The 26902-nt window shown below is 43.2% G+C and overlaps 4 protein-coding genes across 6 annotated transcripts; 2 read left to right on the top strand and 2 right to left on the bottom strand.

The window, feature by feature from the left end:
• Positions 1-14: 14 nt before the first annotated feature.
• Positions 15-3969, top strand: mdh1b (malate dehydrogenase 1B, NAD (soluble)). The gene is made up of 10 exons (XM_014151282.3): positions 15-100; positions 227-339; positions 464-598; positions 748-890; positions 1178-1454; positions 1633-1861; positions 2127-2268; positions 2590-2765; positions 3360-3499; positions 3764-3969. The coding sequence occupies exons 1-10, from the start codon at positions 79-81 to the stop codon at positions 3803-3805; spliced, it is 1419 nt and encodes a 472-aa protein (XP_014006757.3). The 5' UTR covers positions 15-78; the 3' UTR covers positions 3806-3969.
• A 1482-nt stretch (positions 3970-5451) lies between these two features.
• Positions 5452-8857, top strand: LOC106575097 (tubulin beta-4B chain). The gene is made up of 4 exons (XM_014151285.3): positions 5452-5637; positions 5952-6060; positions 7448-7558; positions 7653-8857. The coding sequence occupies exons 1-4, from the start codon at positions 5581-5583 to the stop codon at positions 8711-8713; spliced, it is 1338 nt and encodes a 445-aa protein (XP_014006760.1). The 5' UTR covers positions 5452-5580; the 3' UTR covers positions 8714-8857.
• Positions 8858-10442: 1585 nt separating this feature from the next.
• On the bottom strand, positions 10443-20400 carry retreg2 (reticulophagy regulator family member 2). Its single transcript, XM_014151284.3, has 9 exons — positions 20057-20400; positions 19305-19408; positions 19038-19068; positions 18186-18315; positions 17607-17691; positions 16906-17043; positions 14908-14996; positions 13905-14040; positions 10443-11915 (listed from the first exon to the last, which is right to left on the bottom strand). Exons 1-9 carry the CDS (start codon positions 20302-20304, stop codon positions 11134-11136), a joined length of 1743 nt encoding a protein of 580 aa, XP_014006759.1. The 5' UTR covers positions 20305-20400; the 3' UTR covers positions 10443-11133.
• A 450-nt stretch (positions 20401-20850) lies between these two features.
• Positions 20851-26035, bottom strand: prkag3a (protein kinase, AMP-activated, gamma 3a non-catalytic subunit). Of its 3 annotated transcripts, XM_014151287.2 has the most exons (13): positions 25946-26035; positions 25646-25694; positions 25423-25523; positions 24908-24989; positions 24680-24738; positions 24204-24249; positions 24033-24087; positions 23635-23761; positions 23339-23516; positions 23157-23194; positions 22878-23024; positions 22106-22199; positions 20851-21069 (listed from the first exon to the last, which is right to left on the bottom strand). In XM_014151287.2, exons 1-13 carry the CDS (start codon positions 25967-25969, stop codon positions 21047-21049), a joined length of 1023 nt encoding a protein of 340 aa, XP_014006762.1. In that variant the 5' UTR covers positions 25970-26035; the 3' UTR covers positions 20851-21046. The 3 variants fall into 3 exon arrangements, with proteins under 3 accessions (XP_014006762.1, XP_014006761.1, XP_014006763.1); XM_014151286.3 differs by lacking the exon at positions 20851-21069 and having other exon boundaries at positions 21078-22199; XM_014151288.3 differs by lacking the exon at positions 20851-21069 and having other exon boundaries at positions 21078-22199; positions 25655-25694.
• Positions 26036-26902: the final 867 nt, after the last annotated feature.

Below are 26902 nucleotides of genomic sequence, written 5' to 3'. Positions count from 1 at the left end.
ATAAATATGTTTCCTATCGGACACAATTAAAATAACACCCCTGGTTTCCTAGCAACAACTGACATCCGGCCAACAAACATGGCAAAATTTGTACTTGCTGGTAAGACTTGTTTAAGTTTAGGTTGTATTAGCTATGTAGACATAAATGTCTGACTTACCTAAATGGGAAGAGCTTATGACCTTCTGGTAATGACATTCCATACATGACAACTTGTTTTTGTCGCAGGCAAGGCAAATTGCCCGTACTTTGCCAAAGCTGAACTTCTTGCAGATTTACTGCAAAGATCTCTGCCAAAGTTCAGCATCCACACGCTCTGCATGCACCCCGATGAGTGGCAGGTAGATGCATTTATTACATTCAGTCAATTCTATTTTCATATGGTCTCTTTACTTTGTCAATGTGTAGCCTAAACTAGAGATATTCTGTCCAGACAATCTGTCACCCTCTCTTTCCACCTCCCAGCAATGGCTGGAAACCACTTGCAAGGAAAATGGCTGGCAGCATGAGCATTCCCCCATGATATGGAGGGAACTAATCAACCGTGGGGGTAAAGGAATGCTTCTAGGGGGCTTCAGCGACTTCCTAGAACATGTACAGGTAATGTTACTACATCACCCTTATTCAAAGATAACTATCAGTCTGGCATTATTTCAATTATTACTTTGTTGATAACTCCACAATCAGTTGATTCAGCAAGAATAGAAACATCCTGATCAAATCATGTCAAAGTGCTGCTTGTCTTCCAGGCTTACTATGGCTTCACCTCAGATATGACGACAGAACTGATGATGAAGATTGCAACAGAGAACCTGCTGACACGGGAGCTGTGCATGAAGGAGGAGGTGTACCATCAGAGCCTCATCAAGCCACTGCACATATGGATCAGCAGGTACGTAGGGTAGCCAGCAGTGTCTCAATGTGAGGCAGGGCTGGGATCAATTCCATTTCAATTGAGTCAATTCAGGAAGGAAAATTACATTTCTATTGCCATTGAAAATATGAAGTAAAAATATTGAAAATGTTTGGCTCAAATATGTTTGTCTTGTACAGAAGTTATAGGCAGCGAAGCATCCTAATCTACCAGACCAGTTTGTGCTGTCTTGCCAACTCCTATGGCTTTAGGCCTACATCACAAACAGATTTAACCCACTGTTCCCCTCCTTTGCTACCCTGCAGTGCTCTTAACCCGACCTGCTACATCCTGATCCCCCAGCTGTTTGCCCCTGGGGTATTCCGGGACACCCCAACCATCAGCCTCCACCTGTTGGATGTGGGGGCCATCGATGAGGACCTGCAGGGGGTCAGGATGGAGACAGAGGACCTGGCCCTCCCACAGCTCCATAAAGTCATTGTCTACACAGAGCTGGACCAGGCCTTCCAACAAGCACACTTCATCATCCTCCTGGATGACAGTTGGCCTGAGTGTGGAGGGGAGGATGATGAAGAAAGCAAGGTGTGTAGTTCGAATGGCTCGGTGGGTTAGTTAGATCACGGTGCAAGCAACACCAGGGTTGTGGGTTGGATTATTGTATCATCCACTCCACATACGCTGAACATGTGTCAATGTTGACAGTTCTGTAAGTTGCTTTGGATAAAAACATCTGCTAAATGACCATATTATTATTTTTAAGGTGAGGAAGGTGTCGGAGCGTTACCAACAGTATGGGCGCCTTATCGACGAAAGGGCGCACAAGAACGTGGCGGTGATTGTGGCTGGGAACTCCTTGGTTAACCTGAAGTGCTCCCTTCTGCTAGACAACGCTCCCTCGGTTGACAGCGGACGCTTTGTCGGCATGGCAACTCAACTGGAGTACGAAGCCAGAGCCCACATTGCACAGAAGCTATCTGTGAAGACTGCAGGTAACAAATCAAAATTGTACATTTACATTAATTTTGCTCTTATACAGAGCGACTGAGTCAGTGCATTCAACTAAAGTACACGACAACAACATATCCCAGTCATTCCAAGTGAAACTTTCCTCAAATCAACTTTTAGCTCAATCCTTTTTTCCTTCATTTTTTCATTACCGTTATATATGTATCTATAAAATGGATAAACATTTTCACCTTAAATTGGAAAAAACCCTCAAACCTTCATGTGATTCTTCTTTATCGTCTCCGTCAGATGTGACAGATGTCATCGTTTGGGGCAACGTCAGCGGCAGTTCCCATGTTGACCTGCAGAGGGCGAAGGTTTTCCATTACGAAGGGGCCATCTGGGGACCATCAGATTTTTCTCAGCCAGTCCTAAAGATGATATATGACATGTAACTTAACTGTTTGCTAAGACATTATTGCCAAATGATGTTTATCAATGAATCTGTACTGTTCCTGCAGTCCAGATCTGTTTGTGCTGTATAGCCGACTCCTATGGTCATTGTCATGCCAAAATGTCCTTCGGATTTGGCAAGACAGCACAGTCAGATCTGGGACGAAGCTACTGTTCCTGTGCTATTGCATACCTAAATTCAACTACCATAAAATACCACTGCACTAAGTTTTGATAATATACCTCCCTGTAATCAGTGCTCTAGTTCTAACACACACATAGTACACCCCAAACTTTGAATACCTTTTTTTTCTCAAAGGAAATGGCTACAGACTGACTTCCTGAATTTGGTCAGTTCCCAACGTGCCACTGTAGCCTCCAAGTCCCAGAGGGCCACAGCCATATCAGCCACTAATGGGATCATTGCAGTTCTAAAGGCCTGGAACTGTAACTCTTCTGCTGAGGAGGTCCTCTCCTTAGGCATACTCAGCACAGGTCGGGTCAGAAGTCAATATAGTGACATTTGCAGATAGGAGGGAATAATACTAGTCTGGTCCAAGATCTGTTTGTGCAGACTTGCCAACTCCTATAGTCATTGACATGACTTGGCTATAGAAAGACTGCATCATTAAGCCTGATCCCAGATCTGTTTGTGCTGTAACATTAGCATTGACAACAGCCATAGGATTTGGCTATTAAAGCACCTAAAGATCTGGGACCAGGCTATGTAGTCATTTTTATATATTGTATCAGCATTTTATATAATGTGTTCCAGGATAAGTTTCAATGTCACATGCCCAAGTAGAGTGAAATGCCTTTCTTGCAAGCTCAACCCCAACAATGCAGTAATCAATAACAATGTATTACTAAAAATAGCATAAGGTCTAACAAAAACAAACAATAAATAAAAATAAGAACACAAAGAAGTAAGTAAGCATACTAAATAAGTGCTGCCTATGAAGCCTATATTCATAAAGTGTCTCAGAGTATGAGTGTCTAAAAGGTCAAACTGATCCTAGATCGGCACTCCTTCTCTAAGACACTTTTTAAATAAAGGCCCTGATATGTCTTCTCTTGGCCTCTCTGCAGGACAGTACAACCTCCCAGCTGGTGTAGTCTTCTCAATGCCAGTGAGCTTCCAGGATGGTAGATGGTCCGTGTTGTCTGATGTCATCATTAGTGATGAGATGAGGGCCAAACTGCAGATTGCTGCAGACCAACTCAAGGAGGTGAGTATAGTAACTAGGACACAGGCACAGCAATCAACGTCTCATAGCTTGGTATGCTTCTGTGCCAGTGTTTTTAGATTATTTTCCAGGACCTCTAAGATTTCAATTGAAAACAATTGTGGGGGGAACCTGATCTGTACTAATGGTAGGGGAAACATTTGCACTGCATTGCCCTCATTCCTTTGGATTCATTGATTTTTCGTGAACCTTTTATTACAAAGTAATGTTCCATTTGTGTTTCTATTTTGTTTACACTATCCATAGGAGAAAGATCTTGCATCAAGGACAAGAAAAGACACTGCATGAATTTACACTAATTTCTGAAGCGCTTTCAGTCGGAGTTGTTATATGTTTGTTCAAAATAAACAAAAATGGTCTTTATACTTTTTGACAATCATTTGCATATTAAAGGTTGAATGTTTTATGTTTTTGGTGACTAAATAAATAGTGATGACCTCAATGAATATCATCATTGCTGGACTTCTGGTTGCCTCTCTCCCCAATGAATCCTTCTTCCACCCTGCATCCTTCCCCTTCAACTTATTGTTTGAGCTATGAAGTTATTTTTACATAGTTCATGCCATTCTCAGATTCCATGTCTGTAAGCCTTATGTAACTGGTGGGGTGTGAATCCAAAAATCAAAGGCTGGAACTCCAAGGTTTTAGTAAGGAATGTTTGCAGAGTTGCATGTCTTGTTTTCAAGAGGCTCTTGTCTTCATGCATACCAGCCAAGTGTTCATGGCAGTACTGTAACACAGCACTGGGCTGGCTAGCTCACCATTTGTTCACACTGACACCCTCCTAGTGCTTTTGACTCAAATATGCAAACGCCTGTGGTGAGTTGCAGGTCTAACATATGGTGTGCATTTCCTCTGCGGCAGTCTGTCTGACAAGGGTCCAAGTGTCCATGGGTTACAGCAACGGTGTGTATAAAACCTGGATCACTGATGGTGTGCTGTATTGAAGCCACCGCGCAACCATCTTGCTACCCCTCCAATATAAAAAAATATTTGGAAGCTATATAAATGCATTTATAAATGACTGCATTTGTTTTTTTACAATTATTATATTAGACACCTTAATGCATACTTTTAAATGATATGTGTGCTGAACATAACAAAAAATTACTACATTTTTGGGGGGAGGGGTCCTAATGTTACTGTCCTCACTACAACAACAAAAAATACTAGGCGGTGAATAAAAGTAATATTGTCCATACTAGGCAGTAAATTAAAGTAATTTTGTCCTTAACATTTAATTGAAATACTGTAAAATTCCATTAATTTCTATGGAAGACTGTGCCTACTGGGGAGTGACAATATGGCTGACCGGTGGCTTCAAAGCCTCTCAATGGCCAATATCTAGCATCAGCAATAAAGGATATGTTACAGGATATTGTCTCTGACAGAGGCTCAGTGGGCTATCTTTTCTTTAATTCCCAACCCCCAAAGATCAAAACACACAAGAGGCTATAGGCAGCAAAGTGTCAGCCGCAGAGCAGTGCCCCTTGAGCAGTGGGATAGTGCCTTGCACAAGGGCCCAACAACAGGTTTGGGCTGAGTTTTCTGTTGAAGCAGAAGTTTCACATTGGGGTCAAAAAGGAATGGCTTCACACATATGTTGTGTGTAGGCTACATTATGCAATTCTATTTATATCATGGTCCACAGGTAAACACTGCATGTAATAACATATATATTTTTAAATACAACATATTGTATATATCTATCCATCCACCGCTATCAACTGGCTGCATGTAAAAAAAAACTGGCTGGCTGGCGGCCGCCTGTCTTTGCCTGTGCTAGGGTTATAAGGAGCTTTACATTTTATATATTATATATATATATATATAGACACACACACCCCCAAGCATGTATTGCTTTGTATGATAATGATGTGATTTAGCCAATGGAATGCATGCAAAGACAAATTTGTCACGTGCGCTGAAGCTTTATTTTCCCTCTCTTTCAACAGCTCGCTCGACTTCAGACGTGTCGAAAAAAGGCGCGGAGTAAAGATTCAAGTTATTGTCAGATGTTTACAAGTGATCTTTATTAATTTACACGTCAACTCGATTTTAACATGAGGGAGATTGTTCATCTGCAGGCCGGTCAATGTGGAAATCAGATCGGTGCCAAGGTAAGGGCACTTTATTTTATTAAAATGTATTGCAAACGAGTTGCATTTTTCAAAATAATTAACGTAAACGTTAGCTAGCTAACTTTGTGTCGCTAGCCTGCTCATAAGATAAGTCCAAAATAAAGTATTTGCGATTTGTTAGTTAGCTATCTAACGCTAGCTTTGGTTATCTGAAATGTTTGGTTGATCTGAAGAGTAAAATTTGGTCAATTGTCGATGGCTGCTCGGCACCTAACTTTAGCTTGCTAACTATAATGCTATGAGTAACTTTTACCCGCCGACGTGCCACTAACCACTCCATCATACTTTTGCAGTTTTGGGAGGTTATCAGTGATGAGCATGGAATAGACCCAACTGGCACTTACCATGGTGATAGCGATCTGCAGCTTGAGAGAATCAATGTGTACTACAATGAGGCAACAGGTAACTAACTGGAAAGGATCCTCCATGTACAACGGTAGCTAACTAAATTGTGACATTTTGAATAAATATAAAACATTAAGTAGCTAGTGATTTTAAAGTGTATTTTCGCTGGTAGTAGTGTCAAGTCTTCTAAAAAAAAAAAAATGAAGCTGTGTTCTCTTTAACTAAAGGCTTCAGTCTTTTAAGATTCACATTGTCACACTGTGTGATGTTAACAAATTAAAATATTGATATCAACCTGTCCAGATTGTAGGATATGCTTCTGTTCTGTAGTCACATTCTGGAATTGGCTTGCAATCAACTGCAGCGGTTTATTATATATTTTGATCTGGGCATGTGGCAGCAGCTCAAGCCTCTGTTTATGCGTCAGTGAAATAGTTTTCACATAAACCTCATGTCCAAACTCAGGTCTGAAATCCGTTCAGATTATTCTTTCATGTAAAAAAGATTATGGAAATAGTTCTTGCACAGCATGTAGGCTGAATGTTTAAATTGAACTATTATATTCATCTAAATATTCACAATAATTGTATTATTGTGCGCATACTCAGTGCCAACCGTGTTCCTGTTGGTCAGTCACCAGGATCGGCTCATAACACCTGCCACACACACACTACACGATAAAGACCCCAAAAATTCAGACACTGCTAGAACTTTGTCAGACCGCATGAAGCGGTACTTAAAATCAGCAGACCTAGACCCTGTCACACTGAATGAGCCAAGACATCCGACAATAGTTTACAACCTAAGAATTTGCCCACGATGTGGACGTTTTCTCTAGGATGTTAGAATAGTGGCATAAGACGGCTAAAATCGTTGTCTGCAAAGGCCTTAACCAGATATCGACGTAAACTTGGAGTCACGCAACATGGTGTGTGTGGTCTCCGACTCAGAGAAACAATGCCGTTTTAGACAACAGATGAGATCTTGATGCTCCTTTCCAATAAAGAGGGTCTAATTCTGTGACTTGATGCTTGACTGCTGTTTGACAAATACAAATATTCTCACTCTTATCCATAAATCTCATCATGTAGACTAGCCTACCCGCACTGTATCTGCAAGCTGTTGGCTAGAGTGCATGTACCAAGACCAGAGTAGGAACAGTTGCTATTTATTGCAACAGTTTGACTAAACTATCGGTAGAGTTGAAAATGCGATGGAAACGCATTGAACTTAAAAAAAAAAAATGGGTATATGAAAACTTTAGTGAATAAGTGTTTGTGCACTGTTATCACACTGATTTTTATCCGCAACAAGTCAGTTTGGTGGAAACTTACCACTGGTGGGAAAATGCGCATATTTTCTTAATGCAGATTTTACAATATTTGCATGAAAATCTGTCACAAATTAGCTACTGACCCATAATGTATATGTTAATTTATTTCAGGTGGCAAGTATGTTCCTCGTGCCATTCTAGTTGATCTGGAGCCTGGCACGATGGACTCTGTCCGCTCTGGACCATTTGGCCAAATATTCAGACCGGACAACTTTGTCTTTGGTGAGCAAATGCTTTGAAATTGCAAATTAATTTTGCCTTACCATAGTAATATGCCTAGCCTACATCTCATTGCGTTACTTTTTGTTGTTTAAAGGACAGAGTGGTGCAGGTAACAACTGGGCAAAGGGCCATTACACTGAGGGAGCAGAGCTGGTAGACTCTGTCCTGGATGTGGTGAGAAAGGAAGCCGAGAGCTGCGACTGTCTTCAGGGTTTCCAGCTCACCCACTCCCTTGGAGGCGGCACGGGCTCTGGCATGGGTACCCTGTTGATTAGCAAGATCCGTGAGGAGTACCCTGACCGCATCATGAACACCTTCAGTGTGGTGCCCTCCCCTAAAGTGTCAGACACCGTGGTGGAGCCCTACAATGCCACCCTGTCTGTGCATCAGCTAGTGGAGAACACTGACGAGACTTATTGCATCGACAACGAGGCCTTGTACGACATCTGCTTTCGCACCCTGAAGCTGACGACTCCCACTTACGGGGATCTCAACCACCTGGTGTCAGCCACCATGAGTGGTGTCACCACCTGCCTGCGCTTCCCCGGCCAGCTCAACGCCGACCTACGTAAGCTAGCTGTCAACATGGTCCCATTCCCCCGCTTGCATTTCTTCATGCCAGGCTTTGCCCCCCTCACCAGCAGAGGTAGCCAGCAGTACAGAGCGCTGACGGTGCCTGAACTCACCCAGCAGATGTTCGATGCCAAGAACATGATGGCCGCCTGCGACCCCCGCCACGGCCGTTACCTCACCGTGGCCGCTATCTTCCGTGGCCGCATGTCCATGAAAGAGGTGGACGAGCAGATGCTGAACGTGCAGAACAAGAACAGCAGCTACTTCGTCGAATGGATCCCCAACAATGTCAAGACCGCAGTCTGCGACATCCCACCCCGCGGCCTCAAGATGGCCGCTACCTTCATCGGGAACAGCACGGCTATCCAGGAGCTGTTTAAGCGCATCTCTGAGCAGTTCACAGCCATGTTCCGCCGCAAGGCCTTCCTGCACTGGTACACCGGAGAGGGCATGGACGAGATGGAGTTCACCGAGGCCGAGAGCAACATGAACGACCTGGTGTCTGAGTACCAGCAGTACCAGGATGCCACTGCCGAGGAGGAGGGCGAGTTTGAAGAGGAGGGAGAGGAGGATATGGGTTAGATGGATAAAAGGGATTTAAATCAATTTCAACTGCATTCCATCCCTTGTTTCAGTTTGTTCTTTTATTCTCTTTCACTGCACAAAGAGCAGCTGTTAGTGTTTAACCTCTTGTAATTGCAATAAATCTTATCAGCATTTTCAAAACTTGTTTGTGTTCCTTGTGGATGTAAAAGATCAAAGTGATGAGCAGTTTCTGGAAAAACAGGAGACAAGATACATTTCTTTACAATAGTACATTTCTTGTTAAGTGCCTTTTATAGATCAAGAAACAGTAAAAGCATAAGCAAACATTTCTATAACACATTTGTTAATAACTTTTGTAGTTGGTTACAGTGGGATTATAGTAAAACAAATTACCTTTTTAAATGAAATCACACTAAATTGCCTCATTGGCAATTTAGTGTTAAAGAATTCTATTTAAGCTGCAACATACAAATTGCATGCTTGCTACAAGTCCAAGGTCCTGCACCCTCCAAGTTGCATTTTTAATGCTTGGTTTTCACATGCAATGTTAAATTGCTCTCATTTTGAGGGAAACTTTTTACAGAAGTGCTTGGAAGGCATTGGCCAATATTACAATACAGTGCACAGGGACAACTTGGGTTGGGGAACTTTAGGCTAGACATTGGTGGACACCATTTTCTACCTCACATTCATTTGCATCTACGTGCAACGGTATCTTCCATTGCGCCAACTAAAGTACATCCCACTCCTGAGATTCAGATCAGATAGGCACACTTGCAATAAAGCTGTCCCTAGTTAAGTTGGGGGTTGAGCTGAATTCCCACTAGTAACCAATTTATGAAATGAATTCTATCAGCTTGCAACATTTCTAACCCATCATTGTTACCTAGGTAACATACCTTTTTGACGGAGAATGCAATGCATGTATTCTACTGTAAGTCGCTCTGGATAAGAGCGTCTGCTAAATGACTAAAATGTAAAAATGTATTCCTATTACTTTCAATAATTTGTCACAGCGAATGGCAGTTGTATGTGGGATTGCCATGACAAAACCTGTATTATGAACCTTCTTCAGATGTTAGGTACCTAGTCTCTACAGACTGGTTGCCTCCCACAGTGTTACAAATGTTTTGCCCTAGGTCTGGGATTTCCAAGAGTATTAAGTACCCAGAACATCTTCAAGTTGTACAAATTAAACAATTGGTGGTGGTGAAGTAGCACTTGCATTCATTTAAACATTACAGAATACAACTAACAAAATATAGACCTTTGAGATGTTGACGATGAGCAATTGAAAAGGTTGTCAGCATACCACAGTATGTTTTACCATCATCTGGTTTGGGGATTTAAAAAAATACACTAAAATTCAAAGATCTATTGTAAATTATTGTTTGTGAGATTTCACAATTTTGCTGAGGGTGGAACTTACTTGAGGGGCTTGCTGGTCATTAAATTGCCTTCAATAAGACTCCCAAACATACGCATTTGTGCCTACAATGTCCAATACACCCTACATTTCAAAGACCTATTATTGTGAATCTGAAATGTCATTCTAATAGATGGCATAAATCCTTTGTGTATGGCTAATAACTACAGTACTAAGTTTTGTTTGGGAGATTTCACAATTGAGTGCTGAACTTACTTGAGGGGTTGCTGGTTAATAAACTGCCTTCAATGAAACTCCCAAACGTACGCATTTGTGCCTACATGATGAAAACGTGTGTTTTGCTAAAGATCAAAATCCAATGCAGATTGTAGAATCGACTTGGGTTACTGACCATAGAGAATCTTTATTACTTTCAAATTCCCATATGACAATAGATTTCCATTAAACTGACCATTAAATAAAATAATTTATCATATATATTAATATAATCAAAAAACAAAAACCTTTTCTTTCTCTCAAAGAATCCATCTACATAAAATCTGTTAATCATTTCCTTCAAGAAGGGTGGGTGTAGATCTGGACCCTATAGCCTGGTCCCATTGCAGATTGTGCTGTAATATACCCAACTCCATTCGGCATTACAACATACAGCACAAACACATCTGGGACGAGGCTCCACCAAACCGTTCTCCTGCCACCCAAACATATTACTAGTAGCTCCCAATACTCAGATGGCTTGTTCCCTTGGTTAAAAGCCTGTCAAACACAGGTGCCATCAAGCCCAAGCCTCAAGAAACATGTTTAATCCCAAATGGCACCCTATTCCAGCTATAGTGCACTACTTTTGACCAGAGCCCTATGGGCCCTGGTAAAAAGTAGGGCACTAAAGGGAATAGGGTGCCATTTGGACTCAACCACAGTGATCGTGTGAAGGCAGAATCAACCACAGTGATCTCAATCACTAACCAACTGCCACTAACCACAGACACTTTGATAAGTGTACATATATATCTGTATAATGTATATCTACATGAAACAAAACAGTAGGGTATGAGCGGTGATGAGGACGCTAGAAGGATTCCGGTTGGTGCGTCGGAGATGGGGGTGTGTCTGCGGGAGAGGCCACTCCCACTGCCCCCTGTCCATCAGGACTGAGAAGACCCAGCAGGTCCTCGTCCATCTGCTCCAGTTCACTTTCGTCCAGAAGCTCAAAGTCCTCGTCCTCGGTTGGTACAAACATGTCGTCCGGCATCTCCTCGGCACTCCTCTCAGACTCCGCAGCGACCACATCCTGGTCCTTTTCTGCCTCCTCTGTCTCGGCGACAGGGGCGGGGGGGCTTTCCGGGGCGCTGGGGGGCATGTCGGTGGGCAGGAAATCTGCGATGGATGGGCCCTTGCTTTCCTCGGTGGAGCGTAGCAGGGCAGACAGTGTGTTCTGCACCACGGTGGAGATTGCCGTGTTCACGATCTCCTCACTCAGGGCTTCCAGTGACTGCCTCGGGGCCTGGGATTCCCCTTCCCCCCCATGCACCACCACCTCCGCTCTCCCAGCACCCAGCAGTGGTCCCTGGTCCCCACCTGGCGGCCGTCCATGTCCGTTGAAGTGTGTGTTGACAAAGTGGAGCGGGGAGGCCAGGTGCTGGATGAGGAGGCTGGCCGGGCTCATGGGCTCCCCCTCCGAGGGCTCTCTTCCCCCAGCCGCAGCCCCGTCCCCTTGGCCCTGACCGGGGCCACGCAATGGGAAGTGGAGGAGGCTGTGCTCGATGGGGAACTCGTCAATCGAGGGGAATTCAGGTAGGTCCTTTAGGAATGCCTCCTCTGGGTCACTGTGCACACACTGCTGGTCCAGGTCTAAACAGTCACAGGAGAGAGAGAGAGGATGGGGTTAAAGGTAGTCAGCAATGCATGAAGTAAATCGCAATATTGGGTTGACTTCTAAGAATGTGAATCGCAAAGCTGAACTTCTCTGCCGTTCTGATCCAGCAGCTGTCACATTGCAGCAGCTTAAATCTCACCTGCACATGGCAAGATCTTTTTTGCGAGTGAATATCTACAATATCCTGCTTGTGGCAACGCCATGTCGCTGAGTAGCAGTTTAATATGCAGAGAAAATGTAATTCTGATATATAGTGAATGAGGAAGGAGTCAACAGCATACAGTTGAAGTCGGAACTTAACATACACCTTAGCCAAGTACATTTAAACTCAGTTTTTCACAATTCCTGACATTTAATCCTAGTAACAAATCCCTGTCTTAGGTCAGTTAGGATCACCACTTTATTTTAAGAATGTGAAATGTCAGAATAATAGTACAGATTTATTTCAGCTTTTATTTCCTTCATCATATTCCCAGTGGGTCAGAAGTTTATACACTCAATTAGCATTGCCTTTAAATTGTTTAACTTGGGTCAAAAGTTTTGGGTAGCCTTCCACAATAAATTGGGTGAATTTTGGCCCATTCCTCCTGACAGAGCTGGTGTAACTGAGTCAGGTTTGTAGGCCTCCTTGCTTTTTCAGTTCTGCCCACAAATCTTCTATAGGATTGAGGTCAGGGCTTTGTGATGGCCACTCCAATACATTGACTTTGTTGTCCTTAAGCCATTTTGCTACAACTTTGGAAGTATGCTTGGGGTCATTGTCCATTTGGAAGACCCATTTGCGACCAAGCTTTAACTTTAATCTATTTTGTGAAGTGCACCAGTCCCTCCTGCAGCAAAGCACCCCCACAACATGATGCTGCCACCCCCATGCTTAGGGGCACTGAGTTTGAAGGTAGGCCTTGAAATACATCCACAGGTACACCTCCAATTGACTCAAATGATGTCAATTAGCCTATCAGAAGCTTCTAAAGCCATGACATAGTCCAAGCTGTTTAAAGGCACAGTCAACTTAGTGTATGTAAACTTCTGACCCACTGGAATTGTGATACAGTGAAATAATCTGTCTCTAAACAATAGTTGGAAAAATGACTTGTGTCATGCACAAAGTAGATGTCCTAACCGACTTGCCAAAACTATAGTTTGTTAACAAGAAATTTGTGGAGCGGTTGAAAAATGAGTTTTAATGACTCCAAACTTCCGACTTCAACTGTATGTCTAACATCGGGTTATATGCTAGGGATGGGCATTTGAAATGATTTCACGATTAGAATATTATTTTTTTCAGATAGTCTAAATACATGTTTTGAAGAGTATTCTTTTTTTAAACTTCAATGGAGACTTGCTTGCGTAACTTGAGAGCCGGTGCACTGTGTTCTGCTTGGAAGGGTGGGGGAGGGGACGATAGGGGAGCAGTGGCCGGTGTGTGTGACAGTCTGTGTGTGTGGGGCACGGAGGAGGGAGAGAGAGAGAGAGAAAGTTGGCAAACCGACACACATTAGTTACACAAACTTGTTGCTGCCATAGGTTATCTATCATACCATCTGCTAGTGTCCGTCTTGACTGCATCTAATCTTTGTAAAGAAGCTAGCTACAGTAGCCAGCTAAATTAGCCAGCTAACTAGCTAAAGTAGCAAGGCTAATTGAGGCATCCTTGTGTACAACAACTCCATTCATATGAAACAACAGCCTACCAGTTGGTTGATCATTGTAGCCCAATTTCATTAAGGCATTGATTAGAAATCTCCCACTTCACTTGCGACACATGGAGCCTCTGACTGTGGTGCCACTTTGATTAACCGACAATAACAACACGCTAGGGCGAGTTTTTTGTTGTTGTTGAATGGTGCAAAACATTTTGCTTTGGTTTGCACTAATGAATACACACCATTCCTTTTCTTCTGAATCCAAGTTGCACAGGACAGATACTTTGGAGGAAGGGCCTGCTGTGCTTGGGTACCTACCTTCACAGACGTCTGTGAGCTGTGGGGTGGTAGCTCTGGATACGGAGAACCCCCCACTCTCCAAAATGGATGCTTCCTCGTCAGACAGCTCCGAGTCGGTGATGGCCATTGCCAGAGCTGTGGTCTTTGCATCCACCTGACCAATGACATGGTACAATTGAATGACATCATCGTTCTTTAGTGAAAGGCTCTCGACAGAACCCAATTAGGTTATTACAAAGTCAAGCCATAATATTTCCTTATCCTCTCAATCCTTTCATTGAGGGGAATATCTTGGTTAAGTATGAATAATCTCTCATTCCTCCTGAAGTGTGCGCTTGTTCTATTCCAGACATATTTAAAAGCATTAGATTTATAGGCATGGGCTAGAGGGAGTTTCCATTAACGTTACATTTCCTTTCAAATCCATAAGGGGAAGTGAACATGTGCATATTGCTGGGGAGAAAGGAAAGATTATTGGGATGCAACATGTGTCTAATTTTGAATCAGCCAAACCATTGAATCAGCAAAATGATTTGACAAGTCTCATGGAATGTAGGCTGCTACTGAAGGCTGAATGAAAGAACAGCTATTTCCATGTTAAAATGTTATGGGATGCATGTTCTCCATTGTTTTCGATGGTAGGCCACTCTGGTAAGACTACATTATGATCAAATAGCCATAGTAGTCTACTTGGCCACTATTAAAAAAACTAACTTAAAGCGGGTACAGCCTCAGTGTTCACAGTAAATGCGCACTGGAAGAATTTTCACAACATTCAAGTTTGCGCTCAGCAGACCTGAAATTTGCTCAGTGACAACATTTTTTGAGGGAACATTGCCCCCAACCCTAATTCTAACCTTAATCCCCTAGAAATAGCCTTTTTCCCTTGTGGGGGCTGACAAAATGTCCCCAGTTGGTCCAATTTTTGTTCTGGTCCCCACAAGTATAGGTAAATATGTCCACACAAACAACACACGGTCCTAGTGCCCTGGTGCAAGATGGCAGACAATGTGGTGCTTACCAGGGGGGCAAAGCAGGACAGCTCCTCCTCGCTCTCGCTCTCTGTCTCAGCCCTGGGCTCATCCCCTTCCTCCACCTCCTTCTTCACCTCTGCAACACACACAGTTTAAAAGGGTAACTGCAGGATCCAAGAAGTTGAACTTAAGACATTTTTTTAAATGTCACTTGGCGTGCAATTTACTACAAATTGAGGTCTGCGCGCACCACACCAGCTAATATTGTTAGCTGGAATGAGCTCTAGACTGACTTTCCAGTGGCAAGTAAAGAAGTATGCCATTTCATCTAACATATTCATGGAGTGCATGATGGATATTTCGATGTGCAATATTTCAAAATAGGATCCGGAATAATTAGATATGTTTTTGTCTCTTTAGAGGTGAATTTTCCTGTATATTTGTTGTGCATACTGGCCTAGGTGATAAGACTATGCTACATCATTTACCAACTGAGGAAGTGGGAACTCAAAACACATTAGCTAGATTGCTAAATCTAAATATGATATGGTTTCTTTAGCCATGCAATTGATCTAACAGTAAATGTAACGTCCTACAAAAACGTTTCATTGGTAGTCTACTTGATGCATTCATCGCAAATGGTGCGCTCTGCTCCGTTGGTGAATCATCTCAACTACATCCTGCGTTTGTAAAGTGGTTTTTTTCTCCTTTATATTGACAGTTCCAAAATAATTGTTACTCAAATAAAGCTGAGACTCTTAACAACAGTAACGGTAGTTGTTTGAAAAACTGTCTTTCACGCAATTATATATTTCTAAATGTTGCCCAACTTTCAGTATGCTTGCGCTTATCAGAATACATCTCTCCCTTCCCCTTGTGCGCAAAGAGGGGAGCGGGAGTGAGAGCCAGCAGCGAAACCGGGACAGGACAGATACTTTCATTGCAGGAAGCAGGTTAATCAAATAATGTTTTAGAAAAAAAATAAAAAAATAAAAATAAAAAGCAGCAGTGTAGCCTAATCACCGAAATTACAAACGTGCAAAATCGCGTCGGTATGGGGAGAGCGTCTAATTTTTATCGTCCCAGCTCTAGTTAGTGTTGTCTATCAAATGGCATAGGCTACCTTGCTCTCTCTGGCAACGACGCAACTCAGAGGCGCACATGTGGATAGGTCTTGAAAGAGTATTATTTGACGTTCATTTTAGTTTGTTTTTCCGCGGTGGCAACAATTAAGCTGCTGCACAATTTAACACAATTCATCCCTGTTGCATTTAAGACCTTTGAAAGCACAATTTATGACTGAAGACCTTTAAGGATCCGTGGAAACCCCAATCCTTACATGCCTGAAAATAAATTTGCTCCAGCTGCCACGCTAGTGGCACAAAGCGGGAGGAGAACGATTTCCCAGTGTTGGGTTCTGAGAATAGGAAATATACTTATTCATGTCACTGAGGGAGTGCTGAGGTTTAGAGGGGCTACACCAGAAGTTAATGGTTATAGGAGGAAGGTATATAGTGGGTGCAATTAAGCTTGGAATGTGTTGAGTGCAGTGGATCGATTACGTGTCAGGTATTGATAAGGGGAGAGAGCCATGGATTAGTGATTGGGGGGGGGGGGGGGGTTGAGGTCAGGTCACCTGAAGAGAGAAATAAAGGTTTATGGCCTACATCACTAGTGTCCTGCCAAGCAGTAAAGAATTATGTTTGTACAGATGTGTAGGAGACTCCGCCTATGAGGAACGGTTAAATATCAGTGCTTCTGTGAAAATGTTTTGTCTGAATGCAGCTGTATTGACCCTCTGGGCAGAATAAACTTGGTTAAGCTTTCATAACATGTGTTGAGTGTTTTACTCTGAGAATTAGAACCTAACACCAGGCAACCCTGACGTTCAGTGTTCACAGCCAGAGAGGGGACCTGGTGACATGTGAATGATGGCAACACACACACATGCACCATCAAACACACAGTGTAAACTCCTGGTGACATGTGAATGATGGCAGGGCAACACACACACATGCACCATCAAACACACAGTGTAAACTCACTCCTCTTATCGTGCTTGTGGTGCTGCGTGTCTCCCTTCATGCTGTAGTCCAGTTTCATCAGGATGGGCTCCAGGCCCGTGTACATCCGCTGGATCAGCTCGTGGTACACCACCAGAGGCCACACCAACACACTCAGCGCTGGGCACAGGACAAAAAACAACATGGCACTTAAATGGCATTTGACTCACCATGACAAGTGCAGCATCTGAAATGGCACCCTTTTGCCTACATAGTGTACTACGTTTGATCAGAGCCCATAGAGTTCTGGTCAAAAGATGTGCACTATATAGGGAATAGAGTGCCATTTGGAATGCACTCAATCTTTAGTTTAACCAGAGAAAGGGATATCCTTCAGGGTCGTATTCATTAGTGAACACAAAACATTTTGCAACGGAAACCATTTACTCCAAACGCTACAACGTTGCAAATGTCTGGCTACTGTGTGCACTATTGACTACGACCCTGGAATACCGAGCGTCACAAATGGCCAAATCACAATACATTTCTAGGTTGGGGAATGGCAACACTATAAACGGTGGTATGAAGGTTGCATTTAGAAGTTATTGGCAATAACTTTGGTTGGCAATTGTTACGCAGTAGCACTGCTTTTCTTACAGACAACCACACCCTTTGGCATACTGGTTGGTTGGCTGCCTTTGTGAAAAACAAGGAAAAAGGATTGAAAACGCAAGGCAGCTCACCGATGATATAGGATATCATGATTCCTGGTACGTAGTGTCCCACCACGGCGAGCACAGAACAGCCAGAGCACATCATGGCACAGAACTGGAGGGAGAAAAGAGACGCAGTGTCATTAAACCTGCAAGTTGGCTGAAACTAGTGTAGTGACACTAGGGATGACTACTTCAGCATCAGCAAATACCTCTTCAGATCAGAGGAGGATGGTGGGAGGAGCTATAGGAGGAGGCTCATTGTAATGGCTGGAATAGGATTCATGCAACGGTATAACATATGGAAATCACGTTTTACTCCGTTCCATAAATTCCATTCCAGCCATTACAATGAGCTCGTCCTCCTACAGATCCTCCCACCAGCCTCCTCTCCTTCAGATATACAAAAAAATATATATGCAACTCAAGCAATTTAATGTTTTGATAAAACATGACTGAGGCACTTAACAGTATGGTAATTTAGCAGTTGCTTTAATACACTTCAACCTACAGATACCAAATGACAAAGTATATGTGGCCAACGTGGAAATCGAACCCACAACCCTGACGTTAGAGGCAATGAGCTCTAACCCATCAAACCCAGCATACCTTTCCGTGGTTCTGCCTTTTGTACTGCAGCATCTCCTGGACGTAGAGGCAGCAGTAGAGGTAGCTCTCCACCAGGTGGTGGCTGAGCTCTGGAATGCTGAGGAGCCGGGGTTGCACACTCATGGTCTCTCTGCAGTCAGAGAAAGAGTCCGTGGGAAGAACACAAGCAGTACTAAGCCAGACCTAAAAAGCTTCAAGCGTCTCAGAGTAGGAGTGCTTATAATAGATAGGGTGAGCCTGATCCTAGATCAGTTCTTCTACTACTCTTTATAAATATGTGCCCTGGTGCTATTGACATGTACAGACCACGAAACAAGTAGGGAAAACACCTGAATAATCACATGAGTCACTATAACAGTAAAGTGCTTGAAGGTGTTATAGGAGCAGGGTGGAGTAGGATGTGTTTAAAGGCCCAGTGCAGTGAAAAATTTTGATTTTTCTCTGTTTTATATACACATTTCCACACTGAGGTTGGAATAATACTGTGAAATTGTGCAAATGATGATTATGCCCTTTTAGTGTAAGAGTCGTTTGAAAAGACAGCCCGAAATTTCAGCCTGTTTTGGTGGAATGGAGTTTTGGCCTTCAACGGTGACATCTCCATGCAGTAAATGAATGAATATACCGATAAGAAAGAGTTCCAAACCTCTCTGCCAACAACAACTAATGATACATTTCTCCTCCCCACTCAGACCACCCAGGGATTGTCCTAGCTAAATTCTTGTTGATTAATTGCTCTTTGCTAAGAAGCTATTTGTTTATCACATTAAGGTACTTAATTGTTACCCAGAAATGATTTGACACAGATTAAAAACAGCTGCATTGGACCTTTAATTGAGTCAAGATGTGTACCTTTCCATTGGGTTGGCCTCAGGATACTGAACTGTAGTGGAGAGAGTAGACAGGAGATATTTTTTCAACAGCAACAATACATTTTAGACTTCATAGAATAGGCTTGGGAATCAAAGTCATCAGAACAATGACATGTGAAATCAAATCCACAACATTCAACCATCTTATCAAAGCGTGACCTATACTAGCATTTCAGACTTCACACTGACCCCAGGGTCAGGTGTGGCAAGAGTAATGCATGCATGCACCTACTATGAACTTACTTACCTGTTGTAAGAGGTAATTTATGCTTCCATCTCTCCAGCTGCATGAGCCCTAGAATGGAAATACTCAGGAGGAAGAGAGGGCGCAGGGACGTCGAAGACAGAAGCCTGTAAAACACACATGAAAACAACCCATGCCATTTTAAAATGTTCCTAGCTATTTGCTAACGTTAAGTAGCTAGCTAGCCACAAGAGTGAATCGACTGTCAGCTAGCCCCCTGCCCTGGTTCAGAACAATACATGAAACAGAACTGTCAACTTGGACACGTTCAGTTGTCAAACGTTGCAGATATAAATGCCATGAATACAGCAATCATGATTAGTTGGTCTACATGTCGGAGAGGCATGTTTGTTCTACATTTTCACAATTCTATCTGAACGCTCCGAAACGTCTTGTTAGCGAGGTAGCTAGATTTGACATCTGTCAACTAGGTACTGTTATTTCAAAGATAGATAACTTGTAGTTAAGGTATGGTATTTGGCTAAACGTTATTCATTTATTTGATACTAGTAGGGTACATTTTGGCATACCAAACTACCAACTGACAGCGTTAAATAGCTAATTAGCCACCTAGCTAGCGTCACTGTCGTCCGAGGGATTATCGACGTCTCGCTGTCATTCAATCTAGCTACACTACAGTAAGTAGCTAGCTAGAGTTACTACTACCAAGCTAAAACAGTAGCTACAGTGCAGCTTCCTATTCAGTGCAACATAACTGATTACACGAGTGATTCTTACTAATGATTTAGCATTACCAGAACAAGGTGTTCAGCGTGAGCGCAACAAAGATGCTGTAGAGCGGCCTTTCCCAAACAAGCAGCCTCTGCACCCATAACAGCAAAGCCTCATATTGCGATAGCCAGCCTTGGAGACGCTCTCGCAGTTGCACAAGCTCAGGGTTCCCATCCCCGCATACTGGCTCTGACCCTCCGGCAGGGAACAGGTCCTCGAGGACGGAAGAGGAAGAAACAGAGGGGCGTCTAGCCTCCTCTCCGCTCGCCATTTTCCCCCCACTTTGTTATGTTGTTTTGGTGATCACGGGGTATGGATAGGCGGTTAGATCCACGCAGGCCCGTCATGGATAACAGAAAAAACCCCAAGTGGGAACCGATGTTACTGGTCGTCACTAGTTACCACAGCCACAAAGTCCTAAACCCCGCCCATTTCTGCTATTGCTCTTCTTAAAATGTGATTTTAACCCTAACCCCAAACCACACTGATAATCGTATGCCTAACCTTAAATTAAGACCAAAATGAAAAATTGGGTTTTCATTAATTCTTACTATACAGCCATTTTTGACTTTGTAGCTGTGCTATCTAGTGGAAACAGTTTACTGGCTCAGCATGTCACGTGCTTCCTTGTTTACTGCCCTCTCGGTTTTGTGAAAACAATAGCTATTTGCTGACATCTGCTGGATAAATGGGATACTACTATCCACTGTTACGTAAAATGCAATTTATATTTCTATCTCCACTTGTTACTCTGAAAAGCTTACATAAAACAGTGAAATCCATTGTGCAAGTCCATTATTAAAAAAAAACAAGTACAATTGATTAGAACATGTTTAATAAAGCACAAATTCAGCGCAACACAAAGTAACAAACTTACATCATCAATTTGATAAAATGCAACTAAGGACAATTGTGTTTTGTTGAACTCAACTGATACAGTTGATTGTTGCGGATGATGTTTCTCTCTACAGCAGTCTCCCTTTTCATCCACTTCACATTGTCCTCTAGTGATCTCAGTTTGGTTTGCTTGAAATCTCTGGAAAAGAAAAAACAACAGTGGAGATGCAATATGATCAAAGATTGGAATGATTATAACCAAAGCATATGATTAACAAAAGGTTGTGTGCATTATATCAGCATAAATGTAGATAATAAACTCCACACAGATCCTTGCCATAGACACAAACCAATCTGAGAGATGCAAATTTACAACAACATGGTTGCATTCCAAATGGCAGCCTATTACCTATATATAGTGCACTACTGACCTGAGATAGACTAGTGTCCTGTCCAGGGGCTGTACTTGTCCATCAAGCTACAGAAACAGGAGATAGGCCCGTGCTCCTATGAGCCATTCCTCAAACTATTTTTTTACTTTTTTTTTCACCTGAGCCCTATCGACAAAGGTCAAAAGTAGTATACTACACTATACGGAATAGGGTGCCATTTGACACGCAGATCAAATTGGATATCATCAAATCTTTATGCAGATACATCACCACATTCCTCTAGTGCCATACTGTAACTTAGCCTTTTTAGCTGCAGCTAGTCCATAGAATGTCAACCGCAAAGGCTTGGAAAGATTCCAGTCCTTCTGAAAATCATTGGATTTATCCTGCGCCCCATGCATCAGGCAAGCAGGGAATGATAGGTCAGAGGTCATCATCATCACCCTGTCTGTCTCTGTGTGTGTGTGTGTGTGTGTGTGTGTGTGTGTGTGTGTGTGTGTGTGTGTGTGTGTGTGTGTGTGTGTGTGTGTGTGTGTGTGTGTGTGTGTGTGTGTGTGTGTGTGTGTGTGTGTGTGTGTGTCCACTTGCATGTTGGTGCTTCGGGATTGATATGTGGCTGAAGCTCAGAGAAACAGGGAGCAACGTATAGCAGCAGCAGCTGTTGTGGGGGGTCAAAGAAGCGTGTCTGACAGCCAGTCAGTGAGCTGGGGGGATTGGGGAGAGGAGAGAAAAAGGGTGCACCTACCTGGGCCAGGGAGGTGGGGCTAGAGGCGGTGGAAGATGTAGATAGGGCAAGGGTGCCTGACTCCCACAGGTGCTAAGAGGCTAAAAGGGCGTCATTACCTGCCGGGGTTAACACCATGGCCTGGAGCAGGTCGGAGAGAGAGATGATCCCCCTGCACACATCCTCTTTGTCCACCAGGACCAGCCGATGGACCTGAGGGGAAAGGATGGGGACAGGATGAGGAGTGGAAGGGGGAGAGGATGGAGAGAGGAATGGGGCAGGATGGAGAGAGGATGGAGGGCATGATTGGGAGAGGATGGGGACAGGATGAGGACAGTATGGGGAGAGGATTGAGAGTGGATGGGGGCAGGATGGGGAAGAATGGGGAGAAAATTGGTGCAGAATGGGGACAGGAGGGGGAGAGGATAGGGGCAGGATGGGAGTGTGTGGTGGGAAAGGGTTGGCCGTGGTTACACAACAAGGACGTACTGGTAATTAAGTAGAGTAGAGCAGAGCAGTAAGCAACATAGGGCTAATACCTATACAGTCTACAGCTAATACACTGAAATACATAAAATACTAGTGGCCTAATGTCACCAAACCTTCATAACTCTATATTTCATTGTGTGGGCTAATAGAGCTAAATGTTACAGCATGTCATAGCCCATTACTTTTACGTGTTTTTAAAACAAACTCATAGGTGGAGTGGAGAGGCAGGGCCACTGTGACAGAGGACATGACCTGGGTCATATTCAGTAGAGCACACCGTAGCAAAAATAACAAGTGTTTCTAATTGGACACGTTCAGGTAGTCCCTCCCTGTTGCAGCCCGTTTTCTTCTATTTGGTGACTTATGAACACAACCCTGGGGTGAGCAGAGTGGGACACTGACCTCAGCCTTAATGATGCGATCGATGATGGTCTGCAGGGTCTCGTCGGGGAGACACTTGATGACGCCCTCGACGAAACAGCAGCGCCGTCGGATGGCCTCCTCCATGGACATGTTCAGGTTGTTGTATGTCTTCTGGGCGTCCAGATTCTGTCTCCGAGAAGAAGAGAAGAGGCGAGAACAATTATAATGTACACAATGCACCAACAAAGACATGAAGGGCTTTATTTTGTATAGTTTTCAGGCGAATTAAACTGTAAAGGGCAGTTTTGGGGTACGTACAATCACATCAAATCTGGAGTAGAGAGCCACCACCTTGCCTTGGTGTAGAAAGGACAGTGAGATACATAGCCTACCTACATCTTACAAGTAAAACCTTATTTTGAAGGGCACCTACATAAGGACATACACATGTACTGTACGAGTCAGTGTTCGACTTTGAACTAGAGATGAGGTTAACCCACCTTGTTCGTTTACTACGGGCAGTGCGGAGACCCTCCTCTCTACAAACACAGACAGGGCATCGTAGACTGAGGCCGTCTGCTGGACCGTGGCAATGTTCCGGAATGTCCCGATCCCAACGTCCTGGATCGTCTTCTGCATGAAGCAGGGTTTTGGGACTGTCTCTTTCTGTGTAGAGTACTTTTTTTTTTTTTTAAAGGAACACAAGGAATGTAAAAGCAACACATACAGTTCACAACACCACTGTTTGAAATGGATGCCCAAAACACACAGACATCTTCAAGTCATGTTGTCTTACAAATATATGGAGAAACTTGAGGATTCGCTTGTGCGTGAGAATGTGTAAGACATTTCCGGACACAGGATCGATAACCGGCAATCTGTGGATCTTATACCTCAGTAGGGAATAGATGGCGTCGAAGAGGCTGCAAAGGAGAGGAGGGGAGACTGAGTAGGCCAATAGTCACTGTGTCTAACCCTGGAGAGCACAACCAACATCCACACCTGGGTCGTGTTGCAAAAACATTTTGCTAGTGTGCCCTCCTGAACACAACCTAGAACACTGCCTGTAATTGACTGAATCCCAGCCTCAATTTCCTTAGTCTGTCACTCATTAAAAAAGTTATCAGCAAACGTAACAACTCAGACAAAGCCAGGTGACAGGAGTTGGTTTGACTGAGAGCTGTGTAGATTCACCTGGCGTCTGGAGTGATACTGTGAAGACAGTGGTTGGAGTATTGCAGATACACATCTGCAGACAGAGAGAAATAAACAGAAGGGAAAGTTACAGAAAGACATGTACGTATATACCATAGACATAGAACACTATCGTTCGCCTTCTCTAGCTTTTTTACTAGAATGAATCACCTCGCCATGTTCCAATTTGATGCCTCTCCAGCTCATTCATTTCAACCTGTGGGAGGGGGGAAACATATTGGACAACTTACATTATAAATGATGTCTGTGTCATTCACACAACCAGGATCTTGTCTCCATTGAACATGCTTTTTAGTCCAGGACAAGGCTTAAATGGATAGTCCACCCAAATTACAAAAGGGTTTCCTTAGCCTGTAAGCAATTCATGGACAAGGTAAGACAGCAATCCATGCTTTGGTTTTGTTTACCTGGCCACTGTCACGAAAGGCTAACATTTAAGAATTTTAGTCAAAAAATCAATGTAGGTCAATATCCCCGTTATTAGCATTTTGCATGTTTCATGTCCAAATCATCTTAAAGTACGTTTATTGAGCTACACCATCTAGACACATTGGGATGATTTGGACATGAAATGTGAAACATGCTTATGTCTGGGATATTGACTTGCATTTGGTTCAAATACACACCAATGGGGACCTGTAGTAATGATGGAGAATGTTGATGAAATCTGTTATAGTCAGCATACCTGCGAGGACAATAGAGAGAGAGCTCTTATCACTATTGGGATGGATACGCGCTAGTGTTTAGTCTTCATATCACACTATCCCCAAAACCAGTCCAAGCTTGCAATCATTCAGGGCATAGCGTTGCCATAAGCAAGTAGCAAGAGAGCACCCCCTAATCTCTTCTCTTACCCACAAATCTCTGTGTCTTGCTATCCCAGAGAGGTGCAGCTCGCAAGCCGTTTGCTACAAGAGCGAAAAAGGCTTTCTTCACCTGCAAACATAGGATTTTTTTTTAACATAACCTGTTAACACCGGTCTTAGTAGTGAATATGTTTTAGGAAAGCAGCACATGAAATATTGCTGCAGGGAAAAGGGAAAACTGCTATAATTGTAGCTGTAATTACAGGAAAGAGGATTTGAAATGTCATACCAAAAGGGACCATAACCTTTCCCTTGGGAAGTGGAGGGAGATTAAATATCTGGGTTGAGTTCAGCAGGAAGAATATGTTCTAAAACGGGGAGGCACTACGTGAATTTGTCAAATAAGAACACAGATTTTAGTTTCCTGTAACCTGTTGTAAGACGTTTTGCTACGATGTGCCCTACTGAACACGACCCTGGACTCTTTTTTTTTTCCTTCTCCCCCTTATTTTGTATTGTTCAGTTTCAACATACAAGTGATTTACAGGACATTGGACTCTTACTTGTAGTGTTGTGTCAAATATGACCAGTTTACAGCTGGTTGGAATGGCCTCATAGCAGCAATGATTTTTCATGAACTTCATGTACATCTCAGCATCGGCCTCTGAAGTTATGGGGAGGTGAAATGTGGACACACACACACACAGACAGTTATAGATCCCCTATAGACCTCATTCCACGAAACAGACACACAGTGTACATGCATACACAAACACTGAAGGTTACCTGAATTACCTGCATTCTTCAATTGTTCACGCATCTCTTGAAACGAGATCTAGACCAACAGAAAAATACACCAACAACCTGAATCACTCTATAACACTTAGATAATAGTGCTCTAAAATCTGCTGGAATGAACCTCGAAGGAAAAACACTCAGGATCAAGGTGAACTCAGCTCTAAACCAAAAACACTGTTTTACAATCCAATAGACTTTTTACCCCAGCTTTATTCCTTGTAGTCCTACACGTTTCAGTTCTACACACACTTCTCAAACACAAATCCGGCCAACTGTTCCATGACCTACCTGCCTTATAAGTCTTTTCTCCATGAAAGAGTTGGCCACTACGCACCCAACAACAAACGCTAGGTCCTGCTACACGCAGGCTCCTCTACCCACTACCCACAAACCAGTTGGGTCTATATTAGGAGCAGGAGTCTCAAGTGGTATGCAGAGGGCCAAGGGGATGGGGGTGGGGGGTGAGGGGAGAGGGGTGAGGGGAGAGGGGAGAGGGGTGAGGGGTGAGGGGTGAGGGGAGAGGGGTGAGGGGAGAGGGGTAGGCAGAAGAGGGGTGGGTACATTCCTCTCTGACATATTCCACATAGTTTCTGTGTGGATTTTAGGACCATTACAGCATGTTGTTGATGTGGTTCCTGGCATTGTGACTGATCTGATATTTTGCACAGAAGCACAGCGTCAGAAATGCTCACGCAGACTTGGCATACTAGGACTACATGAGGTACAGCAGTCAAAATGACGTGTTGTGTTGTGATATGGATATGTGCTGAAGTGTTTGGAAAGGCGTGCTATGACTCTGGTGATGGGTGTAACTACGTTGACTGTTTTGATTCAGCTGTAATGGCTTCCTGTTCCCATTGGCATTGTGTTGTTCATTGTGATTTGCACAAGCTTGAGGACAGCAGCAATAACAGGAAATTAGGTGAAGTACACTACGTTGTGCAAAGTTGTTGCTGGGAAAATTGCATTTTAATTGTGTTTCCTTGATTCCTCACATCCTCTCAAAACACATTGGAGAAGATGGGGGCTCACATTCACAAAGAGTATCAGAGTAGGAGTGCTGATCTAGGATAAAGTTTAGCCTTTTAAAATCAAATCAAATCGCATGTCACATGCACCGAATACAACAGGTGTAGACCTTACAGTGAAATGCTTACTTACAAGCCCTTAACCAACAATGCTTTAAGAAGTTTAAGAAAAATAAGTGTTAAGTAAAAAATAGAAAATAAAAGTAACAAATAATTA

The sequence above is a fragment of the Salmo salar genome, chromosome 17, assembly GCF_965601325.2.
Source record: "Salmo salar chromosome 17, fSalSal1, whole genome shotgun sequence".
NCBI classification, from domain to species: domain Eukaryota; kingdom Metazoa; phylum Chordata; class Actinopteri; order Salmoniformes; family Salmonidae; genus Salmo; species Salmo salar.
This window is presented reverse-complemented; position numbering and strand designations above follow the sequence as displayed.

Bases quoted from the DNA above. Each gene is read 5' to 3' on its own strand.
- mdh1b (XM_014151282.3), top strand. From the start codon at position 79: ATGGCAAAATTTGTACTTGCTG. The intron at 340-463 runs GTAGATGCATTT...TCCACCTCCCAG, and splicing joins TGCACCCCGATGAGTGGCAG to CAATGGCTGGAAACCACTTG. The intron at 1,862-2,126 runs GTAACAAATCAA...CGTCTCCGTCAG, and splicing joins GCTATCTGTGAAGACTGCAG to ATGTGACAGATGTCATCGTT.
- prkag3a (XM_014151286.3), bottom strand. From the start codon at position 25,969: ATGGAGAAAAGACTTATAAGGCAG. The intron at 25,695-25,945 runs GTAGGTCATGGA...CTGTTGGTCTAG, and splicing joins AGAAAAGACTTATAAGGCAG to ATCTCGTTTCAAGAGATGCG. The intron at 23,195-23,338 runs GTGGGTTAACCT...TTCTACACCAAG, and splicing joins GCCCGTAGTAAACGAACAAG to GCAAGGTGGTGGCTCTCTAC.
- LOC106575097 (XM_014151285.3), top strand. From the start codon at position 5,581: ATGAGGGAGATTGTTCATCTGCAGGCCGGTCAATGTGGAAATCAGATC. The intron at 6,061-7,447 runs GTAACTAACTGG...AATTTATTTCAG, and splicing joins GTACTACAATGAGGCAACAG to GTGGCAAGTATGTTCCTCGT. The intron at 7,559-7,652 runs GTGAGCAAATGC...TGTTGTTTAAAG, and splicing joins ACCGGACAACTTTGTCTTTG to GACAGAGTGGTGCAGGTAAC.
- retreg2 (XM_014151284.3), bottom strand. From the start codon at position 20,304: ATGGCGAGCGGAGAGGAGGCTAGACGCCCCTCTGTTTCTTCCTCTTCC. The intron at 19,069-19,304 runs GTAAGTAAGTTC...TCTCCACTACAG, and splicing joins TAAATTACCTCTTACAACAG to TTCAGTATCCTGAGGCCAAC. The intron at 11,916-13,904 runs GTAGGTACCCAA...GTGACTGTTTAG, and splicing joins GCTCACAGACGTCTGTGAAG to ACCTGGACCAGCAGTGTGTG.